Source organism: Oryzias melastigma, linkage group LG11 (genome assembly GCF_002922805.2).
Source record: "Oryzias melastigma strain HK-1 linkage group LG11, ASM292280v2, whole genome shotgun sequence".
Classification (NCBI taxonomy): domain Eukaryota; kingdom Metazoa; phylum Chordata; class Actinopteri; order Beloniformes; family Adrianichthyidae; genus Oryzias; species Oryzias melastigma.
Genome location: NC_050522.1, coordinates 15,042,332 through 15,058,150, shown reverse-complemented (window position 1 = coordinate 15,058,150; position 15,819 = coordinate 15,042,332). Strand labels below are relative to the sequence as shown.

The following is a 15,819-nucleotide window of genomic DNA, read 5'->3' as shown; positions in this document are numbered from 1 at the left end:
TATATATATATATATATATATATATATATGTGTGTTCTAAAAGTGTTGCCTCATGTACACATTAGAAGGGCTTTTACTTGTCTGTAATTTCCCATTGCTAATGGGCTGAAATTAACTCTTTAGGTTAATTAACTATAATACCTTCAATAGTTTAAAAAACAAAATTCATTTTTAAAAGTTTTGTTACATAAAAGTTGTTTAACCTGCAACAAGAGTGGAAACTTGTACAGAGATGTAACATGGCCCACTAAAAATCAACATCTCAAATAAAAAATACATTAAACTTAAAGCACATCTGTACAGAAAGTTTCAAAATGTTTCCTTGCTGCTAAAAATGTTGATGTAATTTACTTAATTTTTCATGATTTTTACCACTTAAGCAACATTTTTACTCATACTTTGTTTACTTTTTATGGGTTGTAAATTCTGGATTACACTTTAGTAGGTACACCTTGCTAGTGCCGGGTTGGACCCCCTTTTACCTTCAGAACTCCCTTAATCCTTGGTGGCATAGATTCAACAAGGAAACATTAATGAGATAATTTAGATCATACTGACTTGATAGCATCACATAGTTGCTGCAAATTTATTGTCCATTATTGCCGATCTCCAGTTCCAACTATTGGGTTTAGATCTGGTGGCCGTGGAGGTTATTAAAGTCCAGTGAACTCAATGTTTCTGCTTACAAAACAGCTGCTTACTGGATATTTTCTCTTATTCTGACCATTCTCTGTAAACCCTAGAGATGGTTGTTGGTGAAAATCCCAGTAGATTAGCAGTTTCTGAAATACTCAGACCAGACTGTCTGGTACCAGCAACTATGCAATGTTCAAAATCACTTAAATCACATTTCTACCCCATTCTGATTATTAGAAATTTGCCTTAATAAGCAGTTGGCCAGTTTTGCCTAATAAAGTGGTTGGTGAGTGTATATCTCATAAATAAAAATATTTAAATAACATTTCTCTGTAGCTTCTGTTGCCCTTTTGTTCACTTTGAAGTGATGAATAAAACGATTGATTTTGAAAAATTATTTGATTTTTTTTTTAAACAAAAAGTTCCTTATCCCTTTGTTTCACTGCATATTTTCTCTTCGTGTGAAATTAAAAAAAAGGAAAAATCAGTTAAAAAGAAATAATCCAGTAAAAACAACATCATTGATTGCATAGATTTCCCCCTTAGCAAATAGAAAAAAATGCACAAGCTGTTAAAATGAACAGTCAGACAAATATTGTTCATTTATGGGCATTTTTTGTTGCAAAACCTCATTATAAATTGTATTTAACCTCCACAGACTGAACTGCTGCTGTGGTTGGACGCCAGTTTGTCATACTTTCAGCGCCTGACCTCCTTTGCTGATCTCTATCTCATTCCATCCTTCATCTCTGTCCATTTAGGATTTACCAGCTTTTAATCTTTGCCAATCTGCCTCAGCAAATATTCAACTACACTTCTGCGGGGGGATCACATTGATTTCTATTTTTTCCTACTTTTTGTCCCTCTGCATTAAAAACCAGATCTGTTTGTAGTTGAAGTGGGGCATACTCTTTAAAAAGAAGGTAGTCAAAGTCGTGCTTTAAAGGTTTGCTTTAAAGAACTGAATCTTTAAATGAAATTTTGGTGTCAACCCTGTTGTTGTCGAATAGTGATTTAATGATGTGAATTTAAACGTGTTTGAAAATTACTTCTGCAGTTAAAAAAAGTAGTCATTATGTGAAGGGAGGAAAATCCCCAATCTGATGGAAGCGGCCCACCCACTGCAGCTTAGAGCTGTGTGCCCTGTCGTCCCATCTGTCAGGTTTGCTCCATGACTTTTGCTCAGAGAAACAAGCTGACGTGCAGTATGTCAGGGCAGAGTTTAGGTATTTAACACAACCATGACAGTTGGACAACACAAAAAAAACACTTTTTGAGTCTTAGATTCTGATCAGTTTCTCTGAACAGGCTTGTATATGTGGAAGTAAAGCTGTTGGTCGTGATTTTATGGATTCAATGATGCACACAAAGACGAAAAGTCACATTTACATAACTCTAGGATTTGAAATTAAACTGATTGCTAATTTTTAAATGCAATATAGATGCACAAAATACATGGAATATTTTCTTTTGAAGTAATTTCCAGTATTTTCTAAGACATAAATTAATTTTCTATTATTTTTAAATACAATAATCCCCAGTGTTATTATTCAAAGTTGCACTTTTGTTAAGATTAAATCAGAAGATGTGTGTAATAACCTATATGTTACCAAAGAAAATTGTATTGGAGAATAAAAATTAATAAAATAAAACAATGCTTTATTGAGTTGTAATTGTTCTGCAACCATTGATGCTGAAAGAACCATTTGGGAGATTTTTTTACTGTTCAAAACCTAAAAAGAGCCGCCCACTTTGTTGTTCGGAAAATGCACCGTTTTAAATTTTTGTGTCCCTTAATCCTTTTATTTATAAAATTTTGCTTTTAGATATTTACAATAATACAATTATTATAAAAATATATAAAAATATACCAGTGTTATATTTTACTGTATGTTTAACATGTTTGATTTCATTTACTTATTACAGTAGAACATACAAGTTCCTTTCAAAATAAAGTACATCCTGTGTTAAAACACTAACTAACCTATTGTTTTTAATAGCATTTCCATTTTCTTTAAAGTCAAAGAGCCACAATGGAGGCATGAAAGAGCCACACATAACCTCGGAGCTTAAGGTTCCAGACCTCTAATCGGAAATATTTCTAAAGTAATTACATTTATTTAACTCAGGAATTTAATGGCAATGATTATCATTAGCCGTCTCTGAAGAAAAATAAATGTATTTTTACCACAAATATGATGACATCTAGCTTAAGCAGAATAAAACTGGCTCTATTTTACATCACCTACTGAGTGGCCTAATAAGATATGTGACAATAACACTTCTAACTATATGTGGCAACCTTTTTTGTGAGGCAGTTTTATGAACCAGGAAGGCAAACAATTGAAATGTTGGCTTTTTTACTATCCGTGATTATACATTTTTTGTGTGTTTGTTTAAAAAAAAAGAAAAAATATGTAGAATGATTATCATTTCAGTCTGTAAAGATGTGCTGTAAAAGATTTCCAATAGTTTGAAAGTATTTATTGTCATCAGACCGCAATGTTTTTTCTGCTGTCTGAACCCTCGTAAAAAATAAATAAATAAATAACCACAAGTTAAAATTTTTCTTTTGTTTCTCATAAAACATTAAACATCTCTGCCTGTTGTGAGAACTACCCCTACGTGACTTCAGAGTAAATGTATCCATTCATTTTCTAAACTCATTTAATTCATTTTACGGTTGTGGAGTTGCTGGAGCCTATCCCTACTACAGTTGAACAAAACCTGGAGTTCTCCACTCCATCCAGATCTACACACAGAACCACACACTCTTACTTCCATACCTGAGAGGCCAATTAAGAATCCTCAATTGACCTATGATACATATTTTTGGTCTCTAGAAAATGGAGGGCCCAGCCCAGTACTCGAGTTAACCACCACTCTCTTACAGTAAAATATATTATTTTTAGTACTTTTACTCATACTTGAGTAATATTATTCTAAAGTAAAGTACAGTTGATTATTGTAATTTTCCATTGCCTTCTAGATTTTTAGTGTGTTTACAAACCATCACCCCCCTCCTCCTCCAAAAAAACCCAGAAATCCATCCTGTGGTCACGTGACTCGGTCAGAAAGCAGATTAACGGCTCTCTCCGAGTCCCGCGTGCACACTCAGGCTCTCTCTAGAACGCTGGATGTGGCGCCGACAGCTCCATCTTTTCGGGACGTCGTAGCGCCGAATAAGCGGACTCTCTTTGGGGCAGCCTTCATGAAATAAGCTCCAAACTGCGGCGTTGAAGATGATTTCGCCGTGGGACCGGTGGTACTCGACGAGCTGCTGCCTGTGCTGCCATGTACGGACGGGCACCATTATTCTGGGAATATGGTATATGGTAAGACATGTTTTTTCCCCCTTTTTGACGTTGAATGTGATGGAATGTGGAATCAAATACGTCAAAATGTTGATCAAAAATGGGAATATTAAGATATTCTAGCCTCAATTTAGTAATAGTTGGCACATAAACTACCTATTTTCCCCACATTAATACTCAACGTTACTCTATTAGAGTAACAATAGATGGATGTAAAAACCTAACAAATTCTCTTTTTAGTTCATTTATTTTTAACTTTCTATTAATATCAGCCACCCATCTTTAGTTAGGTAACATTTTCGATGAACTGTTGTCATTTGGATCAAGTTAAAAATAGTTTGCTTCTTTTTTAACCACAGTTTTAAACATAGTTTAGTAATCCGAGTAAATCTCTGAGCTTTGGGAATGTGTTAGTGATTAACAAGGCTATGAATCGACCAAAGCTATTAAAAAAAGTCATTAATTACTTCCTGCAGATTGTCTTCCATGACCAAACAGGATTAAAAAGTGGTTCCTGGTCTCTATATCAATTTATTTGTATATATCAAAAATTGGAAAGAAAGTTGAATATTTTATTGCTTTTTCTGAATAAATATCAGTCATCTGATTAGGATGTGTAAGATAAGACTGAAACTACACAGTATATTGTGATGTACATTTTTCATCTGTTTTGTTTGTATCCAATATAAATAAAAATATTTATTTAAAAAAAATCCAATACAGCTAAATGAAGATGATTAAGTAATTATTCGCACTTTAAAAATGTCAAATTCATTATGTATGAAGCAATGTTATTTTATCAAATATTTCAGATTTCCTAAAGTTCAAAAACAACTTTTGTTTATTTCGACTAATTATGATTATTTACTTGTAAACAATGTTAAGACCTTTTCGTGCTGCTCTCCTTCAAGCAATGAATTAAACTCTTTGACAAACTTCATGTTTAATGGATTTGATGTTTCATGTTTTGTATGTTTAAGTACAAATATGTCAATTTCTGAGGTATCATTTACATGTGTATATGGATTTGCATCTCTTTAACCTTTGGATGTATTTTATTTTGAAAGGAACTTGTAAGTTTACATTTTCCAATGAAATCATGAGTATTTATCTTAAGTTTGATATTGTTTGTCTCTTTAGTATTTTGATTTCTCAATTCCAGAAAACACCATTTCCAAATTTAAAAAAAATAATATTAAGTATTAAAAATTTTTATTTTAGATTTATTGCTGCATAACAAGGACATTTTTCATAACAACTTAAAAAACTGAAATCAATATTTAGTAAAGCATTTGGAACCTTTTTAACTTTTTTATGCAGTTTATAAAAGTTCTTGTAAGTTGAGTTGAGGTGCAATGTTAATAATTTATGGAGTGCAAGTTGAGGATGGAATGGAATACTGACGTGGACCTTCTTTCCTCTCAGCTCATCAATGCTGTGGTCCTACTCATTCTGCTGTCGGCTCTCAATGACCCCGTGCAGTACCGCTACCACCTCACAAGCTCTGAGCTTGGAACTGACATTGATGTCATGGACGATGCTAGTAAGTGTGATCAGCTAGATCTACATGGGTCTTTCTTTTTTTCTTTCTAAGTTTGAGTTCAGTTGGATATAAAATAAAATGTAAATAAATCAGTAGAATCTATTTAAATGGTGATCGAACATTTGGTGGAACAAATTAAGGCTTTGATTTTAAAATCTTAGCGAGTGCTTGTCTTAGCACAGATGTGCCTGAGTGAGCGAAAAACCCAGAACAAATCCCTGCATGTTTTTTTTCTTTTTGTGTTGTTTTCTTTTTTTCGGTCCTGCATCTTCAGCCGTTGTCGTCATCACAGTCGCCTCTGGACGGCTTCAGACACCATCACTGTCAGATGATTAAAAATGACTGCTCTAATTCTCGTCAGATTAAAGCGGCCATCTTGACTAGCTCATCCCCTCATGGCAGTTATGCTTCTGCTGGATCAGTCAGAGGACAGTTGATGGAGAGAGCGTTGTTTAAGGCAGTTTTTTTCTGATGACACACATCTCAGTTGTGTGGATGTTTTTTCTTTGTGTTTATTTTGGCACAAGGCGTTGACAGATTATGTGAAGTTGTGTGGCAAAAACATTGTGTAAAGTTTTTTCTAATGGTGTTGACATTACGATTAAATTAAATTTTTGAGCGGCGTTGTGTGGACCACCCGCCCATTTTTACCTGCCCTTGCTAGCAGAGCGGCTGCTTCAGGCCCTTCACTTTCCCATTTAGCCTCTACCAGCCTAGTAAGGGCTGCTGGTGACACATTCGTTTTATCTCCATAGCAACCATATAATGTTTCGGTCTCCTGGGGGGGACGGACAGGTCAATGTAATTGTTAGAAGAATCGTCAAAAGTAAACTTTTAGATTTCCTTGGCAACAGAGGTTTTTTGCCAACCACGCCCACATTCCTAATATGCTCATATCGTATGCTGTATTCGTGTTTTCAATTTTGACAAAATTCCAGAAAAAATGTGCCAAACACCAGTAACACTACTTTGGTGAGCTCTGTACGCAAACGGCGTTCCTAATCTTCATCTTCTAAAACCAGCATTTTTACCTTCCCAAGGATACTGGAAGAGTTAGGAGGTGATAAACCAAAATTTGTTGGAGGAGTTTAAATTTATAGCTGGTAGTGAATGTATTTTTTTAACCCTAGAACTCCTTTGCAATAAAAATTTACACCATTACTTTTGACGCATAATTTTTATCTAATATTATATACCCAATAAAAAGTATTTGTCATAGAAAATAGATTAAAATATGACAACATGATGAATTAGGGTAGTTGTATTTTATTTTCAACTGAGGTTTATGTAACAAAATGGAAAATAAAAAGTTAGGAAGATCCTAAAACATGCTAGAAAATTACTGAAAATTTAGGAATTTTTAGAACAAAAACATTTCCTTGATAAAAAATATATATATATAACAATACTATAGACTTCGCTTATGTTCCACCTATTCCTGGGACACACGAGACTTTACCCAGATACCCATGACACTCAGAAATATGCAATATATTGAACATCATGTAAATACTTTTACGCAGGTGAAAATCAGTCGGCGACAGTGCTCTACGGTTAAATATTCAAGATGGTGGCCTTTTCTTGAGGTCAAGGGTCAACGAAACTTTTGTTGTGGTTGTAGACATATCCTGGCGGCAGGTGTGGGAAAATTTGGGAAAATCGCTTGAACAAAACGTAATTTTCCCCCCATAGTGTGCCTAAATTGCCTAATTTCAGAATTTGTCACAACATGGTTGCTAAGCCATAGGCCCTTTGACCATCCCATAATAATTATAAAATATCCCTGACACATGTATTTTGGTTTCGTTATCTGATTTTAAAAAATGTTTTGAGTTCCATAAGAAATTTTGGCACCTTTCATTTTTTATGGTTTCTCCCACTGTGATGTCATTTTTTTCTTTTTTTATGGTGTGGGTTTTTTGAGTATATGAAATTTTCAGGCACAGTAAGAAAGAAGAATTGCAAAAACAATATGGTTTTTGCAATTTAGAATAAAAATGACAAAGACAAAAAAATGCACAAAAATACATACAAACCCATTTTGAATTGCTTTTCCTGCAGATATCTGCATTGCAACTGCAATTTCCCTTCTCATGATCCTTATCTGTGGCATGGCAACCTACGGTGCTTTTAAGGTAAGCATGAACCAGAGATGAGAAACCAAACAAATGAACTTGAAGTTTCATCTAACAGTTGTCTCTCTTTGTAGCAACACGCTGCTTGGATTATTCCATTCTTCTGCTACCAAATCTTCGACTTTGCCCTTAACACGCTGGTAGCCATAAGTGTGGTGGTTTATCCCAACACGGTGCAGGACTACCTCCATCAACTGGTGAGGAGGATATAAAATCACTGATGTTTTTATGAGTTAACTGCTTTTGACGAGGATGAAACTCAGAAACTGTTGATTAGATCAGGTGTTCACATGATTCTCCTTGTTTTGAATCTTGAAAGTTTTAATTTTACTGGGGTCTGTTTTATTTCCATTTCAGCCGGGAACCTTCCCATACAAAGAGGACATCATGTCCACCAACAACATGTGCCTAGTTCTTGCAGTTCTTCTCTTTATTGGCGGCATTCTCTGTTTCAAGGTAAACCTTGTGTGTTTTACACATCTCCTGATGGTTTCGATCGCTCTAACCGGATTCATTTAACAGATTTATCCAGAAATAAATCCGTCACACAGCTGAGCAATTTACTTCCAATTTATCCTCCTCTTAACTTCCAAAAACCAGATGGCATCTCCAATGGCTTCCACCGCTCTGAATATCCGTTTTTGTGGGGAGTTGAGCGCACAGTCAGGAAGCAGCATGTCAGCGATGTTAGCTGAACAGCTCCTGTCAAACAAGCTCTGCCTTAACGCATGGATGAGCCTCCAGGCGCAGCGCTGCTCCCGGCTTCTTGAAGGAGATGGGGCAGAAAGCTGCACTCATCTGTACAATCAAATCAAGTCGCTTCTCCTCTGAGTTGATACTGGAAGTAATTTTGGCAAAGTGCGAGTCAGAGAGACAGATTTTAGTTGTGGGACTGATGTTCACCGTCCTCCAGATGAAGCTGTGCTGATGGTTCTGGTGCACTCGGATCTTGAAAGATGGTCACTACAAAACAAAACAGCTTCATTTTACAGACTTGTGAGCAAACGTTTGATTCAAAATCTTTTCTTTCTCACAATTCGGCTCCTTAAAACTTCAGTCCATACCACTGACTATATCGGAAAACTGGACCAAGTGGTGTCGCGTTCACGCCGGCCCCGGGAACGTGCGTTCAAACGGCCACTTCCAATAAAAGTCTATGTAAATGTGCATTTTTAGGCTTCTACGTTCAAAACTCTTGTATTCACACATCACTTTTTCTGAGTCTTTTGGAAGTCCCTACCACTTACAAGCGAGTTCGGAGAACCTGTCAATCAAATGTTGACCAAATACTTTTATCGAGACGTCTGATTGGTCAGTCTATAATTTGAATAACTTGCACGGCAGGATTAGAAAAAACATCAATTAATCAATTACTTTATTTATATAGCACTTTTCATCAACTTTGCTGTTGAACACAAGGTGCTGAATCAAAAAAAAAACATTTATAAACAGACGTAAAATTGAAAATAACAAAAGCTGTGGCTAAAATTTGTGGAGGCACTGCATAGATTAAAACATTAGTAAAAACAAAAAAAAATTAAATGACAGTAAAACATGGTAAAAGATAAGTTAGCAGGGAACGCATAGTCATTCTAACAAATTGAATGACTATTCTTTAGCTGTTTTTTTTTTTCATTTGAGTCTATGGGATTTTGCCTTCTTGGAACCAGCTGATACTTCCTATTTGGGGTCTCTCAGTCCAGTTCTCATATACAGTCAATGGTGCAGACACATCTGCTGCCTTCGTGTTTGAAGCCAACATCCTTCACTTGACTGCACTTGGCATTCACGACACAGACAGACAGGCAGGAAGAGGTGGAGCAAGTTATGAAGAGACTGAAGACGACGAGGAAGGAAATGGTAGGGAATAAAGAGGAAATAAGAGAAAGTCACCAAAAAAAATCAGGATAAATTGCCATTTTTAGACACTGTTCTGATGTAAAAAGATTGTTAGATGAACTTATTTATTTAAAAACAAAAGAAAATTTGATATGAAACTGTTTTAATTAAAATGATAAAAGATAATTACTTCAAAGAAAAAACAAAAAAAGCATGAAGACTTCAAATGTGGGTAGAAAGATGCTTACTGGATGATCTGACCTTTTGCTTGTGCCGCACAAAGAATGAGGTCAACTCAGCAGATGGTAAAGTGATTGGTTGGCATTCTGCTCGGCTTCCTGGTCTGTTTTTTTTTCTGTGCTGGCACAAGCAACAACTCAGCAGGCTACTCACACACAAACCCACAGACACACATGCACACACTTACAAAGAACCTCCTTTTCTTCTGCCAAGTCAGACAAACCCCCCCTCAGTGTGAACATAAGCTCAGTGGAGCAAGAGATGCCTGTTAAGTTGCTTCTGGTGAAATAGTGGAAGCAGAACCCGAGAAGCTGCTTTGTTTGCTTTGATCCTCACTATTTTTGAAGCATAAATCACAAAAAAGCGAATACTATAAATTAAAATTGTTCTTAAATTTTTTTTTTTAGGCCTACATGATTGGCTGTGTGTGGAACTGCTACAGATATGTGAGCGGCAGGGGAACCACTGAAGTCCTGGTCTATGTCACGACCAACGACAACACGGTGAGTCGGCTTGTTCACCCAGCAGCTCCTAATCCCTCCTCAGATTAGAATCTGATCACGTTTTTCCTCCGTTAAGCCTCTCTGCTCTTTTTTTTATAAACTATGATCAATGTGACTCAGTCTGAGACAGGAGTCTTTGTCTTCCGGATCACGCGTCCCACCATCACGCTCAAGAAAAGTGCGGAGCATCGCAAAAAAAAACCCCACAGAATTCATTTTATCCCAGTTACTATTCAACACAGTTCCAATAGTAGATAGTTATACTTTTTGAAATATATATTTTAATTTAAACTAGGGCTGCACGGTGGCGCAGTGGTTAGCGCTCTCGCCTCACAGCGAGAAGGCCCCGGTTCGAATCCCGGCTGGGACCTTTCTGTGTGGAGTTTGCATGTTCTCCCCGTGCATGTGTGGGTTTTCACCGGGGACTCCGGCTTCCTCCCACCGTCCAAAAACATGCTTCGTAGGTTAATTAGTGACTCTAAATTGCCCCTAGGTGTGTCTGAGAGAGTGTATGTGTGTGTGATTGAGGCCCTGCGACAGACTGGCGACCTGTCCAGGGTGTACCCCGCCTTCGCCCATCAGCAGCCGGGATAGGCTCCGGCACCCCCGCGACCCCGAAAGGGAAGTAGCGGTCTGGAAGATGAATGATGAATGAATAATTTAAACTGACTAGAATTTTTTGTTATAAAATAATTCATTTTAAATTATTAAATTTAGCTTTTTTAGCCAAAAAAATAAATCACTATGACTTATCATAAACAGAATTCCTGCTGGTTCTTAAAAGCAGTTCATTTATGAGTTTGGAAATCATGCCTTAAAAGTTTTACATTTTTATATCCAAGCCTTAAAAATTGTGCTGCTTCAAACTTTTCACATTTCTCGTCGAAAACGTATATATATATATTTTTTTTTAATCACGATTTCTTAGATCAAATAATGGAAATAAACAGCAGCAGAGCAAATCATAATGCACCAATATGCTGAATACTGACCACTGATTTAAAAGAAAAAAAAAGCGTGCTAAAGCATTGCAGCCACACAAACAACAAAAAAGCTACAGTTTTGATCTTAAAATGGGAACTAATTAATAAGATTTGAAATGGGTCTTAATTTTATAAATGTGTGGTCTTAAAAAGTCTGAAATTTCCCTTTAAGAAACTTGTAGGAGCCCTGATAAGTTAGCGGTGTTTTCCTTTCGGGAAGGTTTAGTAATTTCTTCAAGATGTGCCGAGCTTTCTCTAATGCTCAGATCCCTCTTATCCCCCTTTTTTTTTATAAATTTGTGGAGTTCATCATGTAAATTTTTGGTGGTAGGAATTAAAAAGTCCATAATACAGATTTTGTTTGTTTCAAAAACCTTTTCAGATTTTATTTTAAAGCTATTTCTTGTATTTTTGGGCAAAAACTAAAATCGCTTTAAAATAGAATCAGAATTAGCTTTTATTTTGAAATTCATTTGATTATTTAGAATTAAAACTGTCAGGCTGTGGTTCTTCTCAAATAGATTCTGCTGGGTTTCTCCACTTGTCCCACAGCTGTTGAGCCGCTGGGGGTTATCTGTAGGTGGGATTGACTTTCCAAGTAGAGCTGGATGTCGTTCATCCCACTTTGCCTGTTACATGTTGACCATGAGCGTCTCTGAGAGGCCTGTGTGCTCCGTCCTGTGTATAATCCTCCATCCTGATAGATAAGACATTAATCAGCCTCACACCCGGCTACCCAGTATGCAACACTTCATCCATCTGTCACTTTGCCCTTGTACTGTAATAGCCTCTCACCCGATGACGTTTTTCACTTGACAAAACAAGACTCAACACCCTGGAGGTAATCCAGCCAGCTCTGAAGTCACTCTCAAACACGTTGCCATTCAGCGTTTTGGACGTGTGCTTTGTCCGCCGGAGGCGTGAGGAAGAAAATCCAACGTTGAGGAGGAATTTTAAAGACTCAACAAAACACAACAGATAAAAGAACACTTTGAATAGAATAAATAGAAAAAGAAAGGTGGGAAAAAATGGATAAATGTCATTCATTTTTATACTTTACCTACCTTTTATTAATGATTAAGATTTTAAGTAATAAATGTTGTGTGTTTCCAAATAAAACAATACAAAAAATTAAATCAAAGTTGAATACAGATTTAACTTGTAATGGAATAGAAATGTTTTTTTGTTTTTTTTTTCTAACAAATTTTTGTTACTTTATCACTTTCCTTATACTTACTCCCATTAAAATGACATTTTTAGCACATTCTTGTAGCATTTTTCTTATGATAGAGTCTTATGATAGAATTTATGTCCTATTTTTGGGGGGGTAAAAACAGCATAATCATAATTAAAAAATCATTGGGAACATTGAAAAACCTAAACATAGAGTTTCAAAATAAATCACTACAAAGAAAGGATAAAAATCCAAAGTAATCACTAGAACGGGACCACAAAAGTAAAATGTGAAAGAAAAAACGTCTTTTTTAAGGCTTTAAAAGCTCCTGCATTGAAGTGAAAAACTCCAGTGCTCTATCTTTTGAAGCCAGCAGCAGCGTAGATAAATGGCTTTCTATGGCCCTGAACATCAAGTACCCAGCTGCTTTTGCTGATCTGTTCTTCTTTTCTGTAAATGCTAAATAAAACACACAAGGGTCATCCCCTCTCTCTTTTCCCTCCCTCCTCCTGTTCTGTCTACATATCTCTGTCCATCCTGGCTTCTTCATGAAAGTTACATAAGTGTCTGCTTGTCCGCTTCATTTCAAATCCTCTGTGTGATGTGTCTGCCGGGCCTCCCTGGCCGTTTCCATCCCCTCTGAGCATATTCTCTCACTAAATTAGCAGCACTGCTGGTTTTATAACATCATTAGAGGAGAAAGAGTCCTGACGGACTCGTCACAAGCTGGCCTCTGCAAGCTTTGCCCTTGGAGCTACTCTCCCCTAAAGGGGATTCATAAACAAGAACTGGTAGTATTTTTATCTACAGAAAACCGCTGATTTGTTTTTTATTTTGTGTGTGTTGCAGGTTCTGCTTCCACCATATGAGGAAGCCATAGCCATTCCACCGAAGGAAACTCCTCCTCAGTACAACCAGGCTTAAGAGATGCCCTCACACATAATCTCCCTCCCCACAGTAGGACCCCGACACTGTCTGTAACACATTCAAAACTCTAATGCAAAGTCAGATGCTGGTTCCTTCCCTCCCTGTTAATTGTAACTCCTCTCCAGTGCCGTCTTCCTCTCAAAACGTGCACTTCCTTACGTACTTTTACCCCCCAAAATCAATGTGCACATTTTTACCTACAAGTGCAGCTGTTTGGCCACCAACTGTTAACCCCCAGTACTGTGAATTACCCTTGTGGTTCTTTTTAGTCCAGAAGGAAACTACATGAGGTGCAGTGAGAAGTAAAAGTCATCAGGAGCACTTTTTTTAAAAAATCAGAAATTGACTGATTTCTTTTACTGAATGTAATGTTAGGGTATTTTTGTATGACTATTTGTATAAAAGTGAAAATTGAGAGGAAACACTTGAAAAGTGAAAGGCTGTGATACAGTAACACCTCGTTTGCTAATGTTTCCTGCTGTTTTTTTTAAATATATATAAATAAAAAAGACCGTCTTCCTTGTGTTTGTTCCAGTCTAAACGTAGAGCCCGTCAACTGCCAGTGAATTCATTTTTATCGCTATATTCCAGCTTGCCTTCTTATCCTATTCTTGATCTATAAAGTTTATTAACCAGTGAAGAGCTTATGAAAACTGTACAGTGTTTATATATTAAGCCCCTGTGCATTGACTGTATATAAGAACTGTATCTTATCTAAATAGGGAGTACCCACCGACTCCAAGAAGCCATAATCCTATAGACTTTTATTGAGAAATAAACTTACTATGCTACCTTCTTTTGAACATATTTTTGCTAATCCATTTAAAAATATATGTTTTTTCTTTAGTGCAGGTTAATCAAGTTATAAACTGCCCAATCAGATGCCCCAATAAGAATGTGGTTTTAAACTTTTGACAGATTGAATTCATTTTCTAGTGGTGATAACATCTGGCTCTTAGCGTGACAGCATCCATTGACTTCAGTTCATTGGAGCAAGAAGGAAGCCATTTTTTTATGAGTGATGTCACACTCACTCAGTCCAGTTCTTATATACAGTCAATCCCCCTGAAGCAGGTTTCTGTCTCCTCCCACTCACCTGCAGCAGCATCCGCTGCGTCTTCGTGGTCATTTTGTCCTTAAGTCATAATCTGACCTTTGAAGTTGAGCGGATTTTGCCGCACTGAGGTCATTTCCCCATACTAACTATGTGACGGCTGTAAACCCACAGCTTGCATATACAGAGTTTGTGTGACACGATGCCACTCTTCAATCCATTCATGTTTTGTATTATTGTTGCCCATCACTGATCTCTGCAACATGGAGCTAGTTAGGCGATGATTGCTCAGACTGTCATCAGGAGTCAATTACAGGATAGATAATTGCTTTTAGCATTCCGGCTATGCAACAGTGCATTCACCAACATATTGGTTGTGGAAATACTCGCAAGTTTTATTTTCTTTAATACTAATCCTTCGATTAATAATACATCTGATATTCCTGCTGTCTTTTTCCAGTGTGAATCTGTCTGCTGTGTTTTCAATGATCCAAGTAAACATGCACTTTAAAGTCAGTGTTAGCTCACTGAGGATTCACGTCTCTTATTTTCCATGTCGTGCTGTCGATTTGTAGCTCTTCTTTCTGCAGCATGGATGTTGGCAATCAAGACATAAATCAACAGATTTTTATGTGTTTTTTTCTTTCTGTATTGGACCAGTTTGTTTTTTTTGTTCATTAATTCATGTCAAACCTGTCCTCTGCCCTGTTGTCAGATCTGCATGAGCTCATTTGTTAAACTGAACAATAAAACGCTAAATTGACAAGTTCGTTTTGTCTCTTTTTACTTTAATTGTGAGTTGACAACAAAAAAGCCCCTCCTACTTTTATATATCTACTGTATATTTTGGACTTTGAGTCGCAGGTGCCAAAAAATGCATAATAAAGAAGAAAAGATTATATATAAGTCGCACTTTTGGAAGACATTATTTAAAAAAATCCAGGACTAAAAATAGAGATGACGTAGTAGATTGAATATGAGCACACTTCACTTCCATAACTGTATTAGCTTTAAAGAAACAGGAAGAATCCAATCATTTTCGAGTATATTAGCACAACTTATGAACAATAATTCACATAACCACGGCATAAAGAACATCCTAACACGTCAACTAAACTCTTTAAATCACTAAAATCCATTCAATTCTTCGCTGAGGCCAGCAGCAAATACTGACACACAGACCTACAGCGCCCTCTGGCGGTTATTAGAGGGAAACCAGCAAACACATGAGTGGATTTATTTATTTATTTAAAATCACATAAGTGGCATCCATTGCACACATCTGGCCAAACTATGCAAAAAAAAAAATGCACCTTTTACTCCAAAGAATACAGGTACATCACATTTACTGAAGTTCACTGCAGACTGGATTTTGAATTCAAAGGTCACAACGTTCTCTGTTTAGATATATACTGTATATATATTTTATCAAAAAATATTTTTGGGTCAAAAAAGTAATTTTACATAATTA

General features: G+C 36.5%; 1 protein-coding gene across 1 annotated transcript; it reads left to right on the top strand.

Annotated features, from left to right (window-relative positions):
- Positions 1 to 3,696: 3,696 nt before the first annotated feature.
- laptm4b (lysosomal protein transmembrane 4 beta) lies at positions 3,697 to 15,117 on the top strand. The gene is made up of 7 exons (XM_024297792.2): positions 3,697 to 3,971; positions 5,376 to 5,493; positions 7,555 to 7,628; positions 7,703 to 7,825; positions 7,986 to 8,084; positions 10,115 to 10,210; positions 13,217 to 15,117. Exons 1-7 carry the CDS (start codon positions 3,879 to 3,881, stop codon positions 13,289 to 13,291), a joined length of 678 nt encoding a protein of 225 aa, XP_024153560.1. The 5' UTR covers positions 3,697 to 3,878; the 3' UTR covers positions 13,292 to 15,117.
- The last annotated feature ends 702 nt before the right edge of the window (positions 15,118 to 15,819 follow it).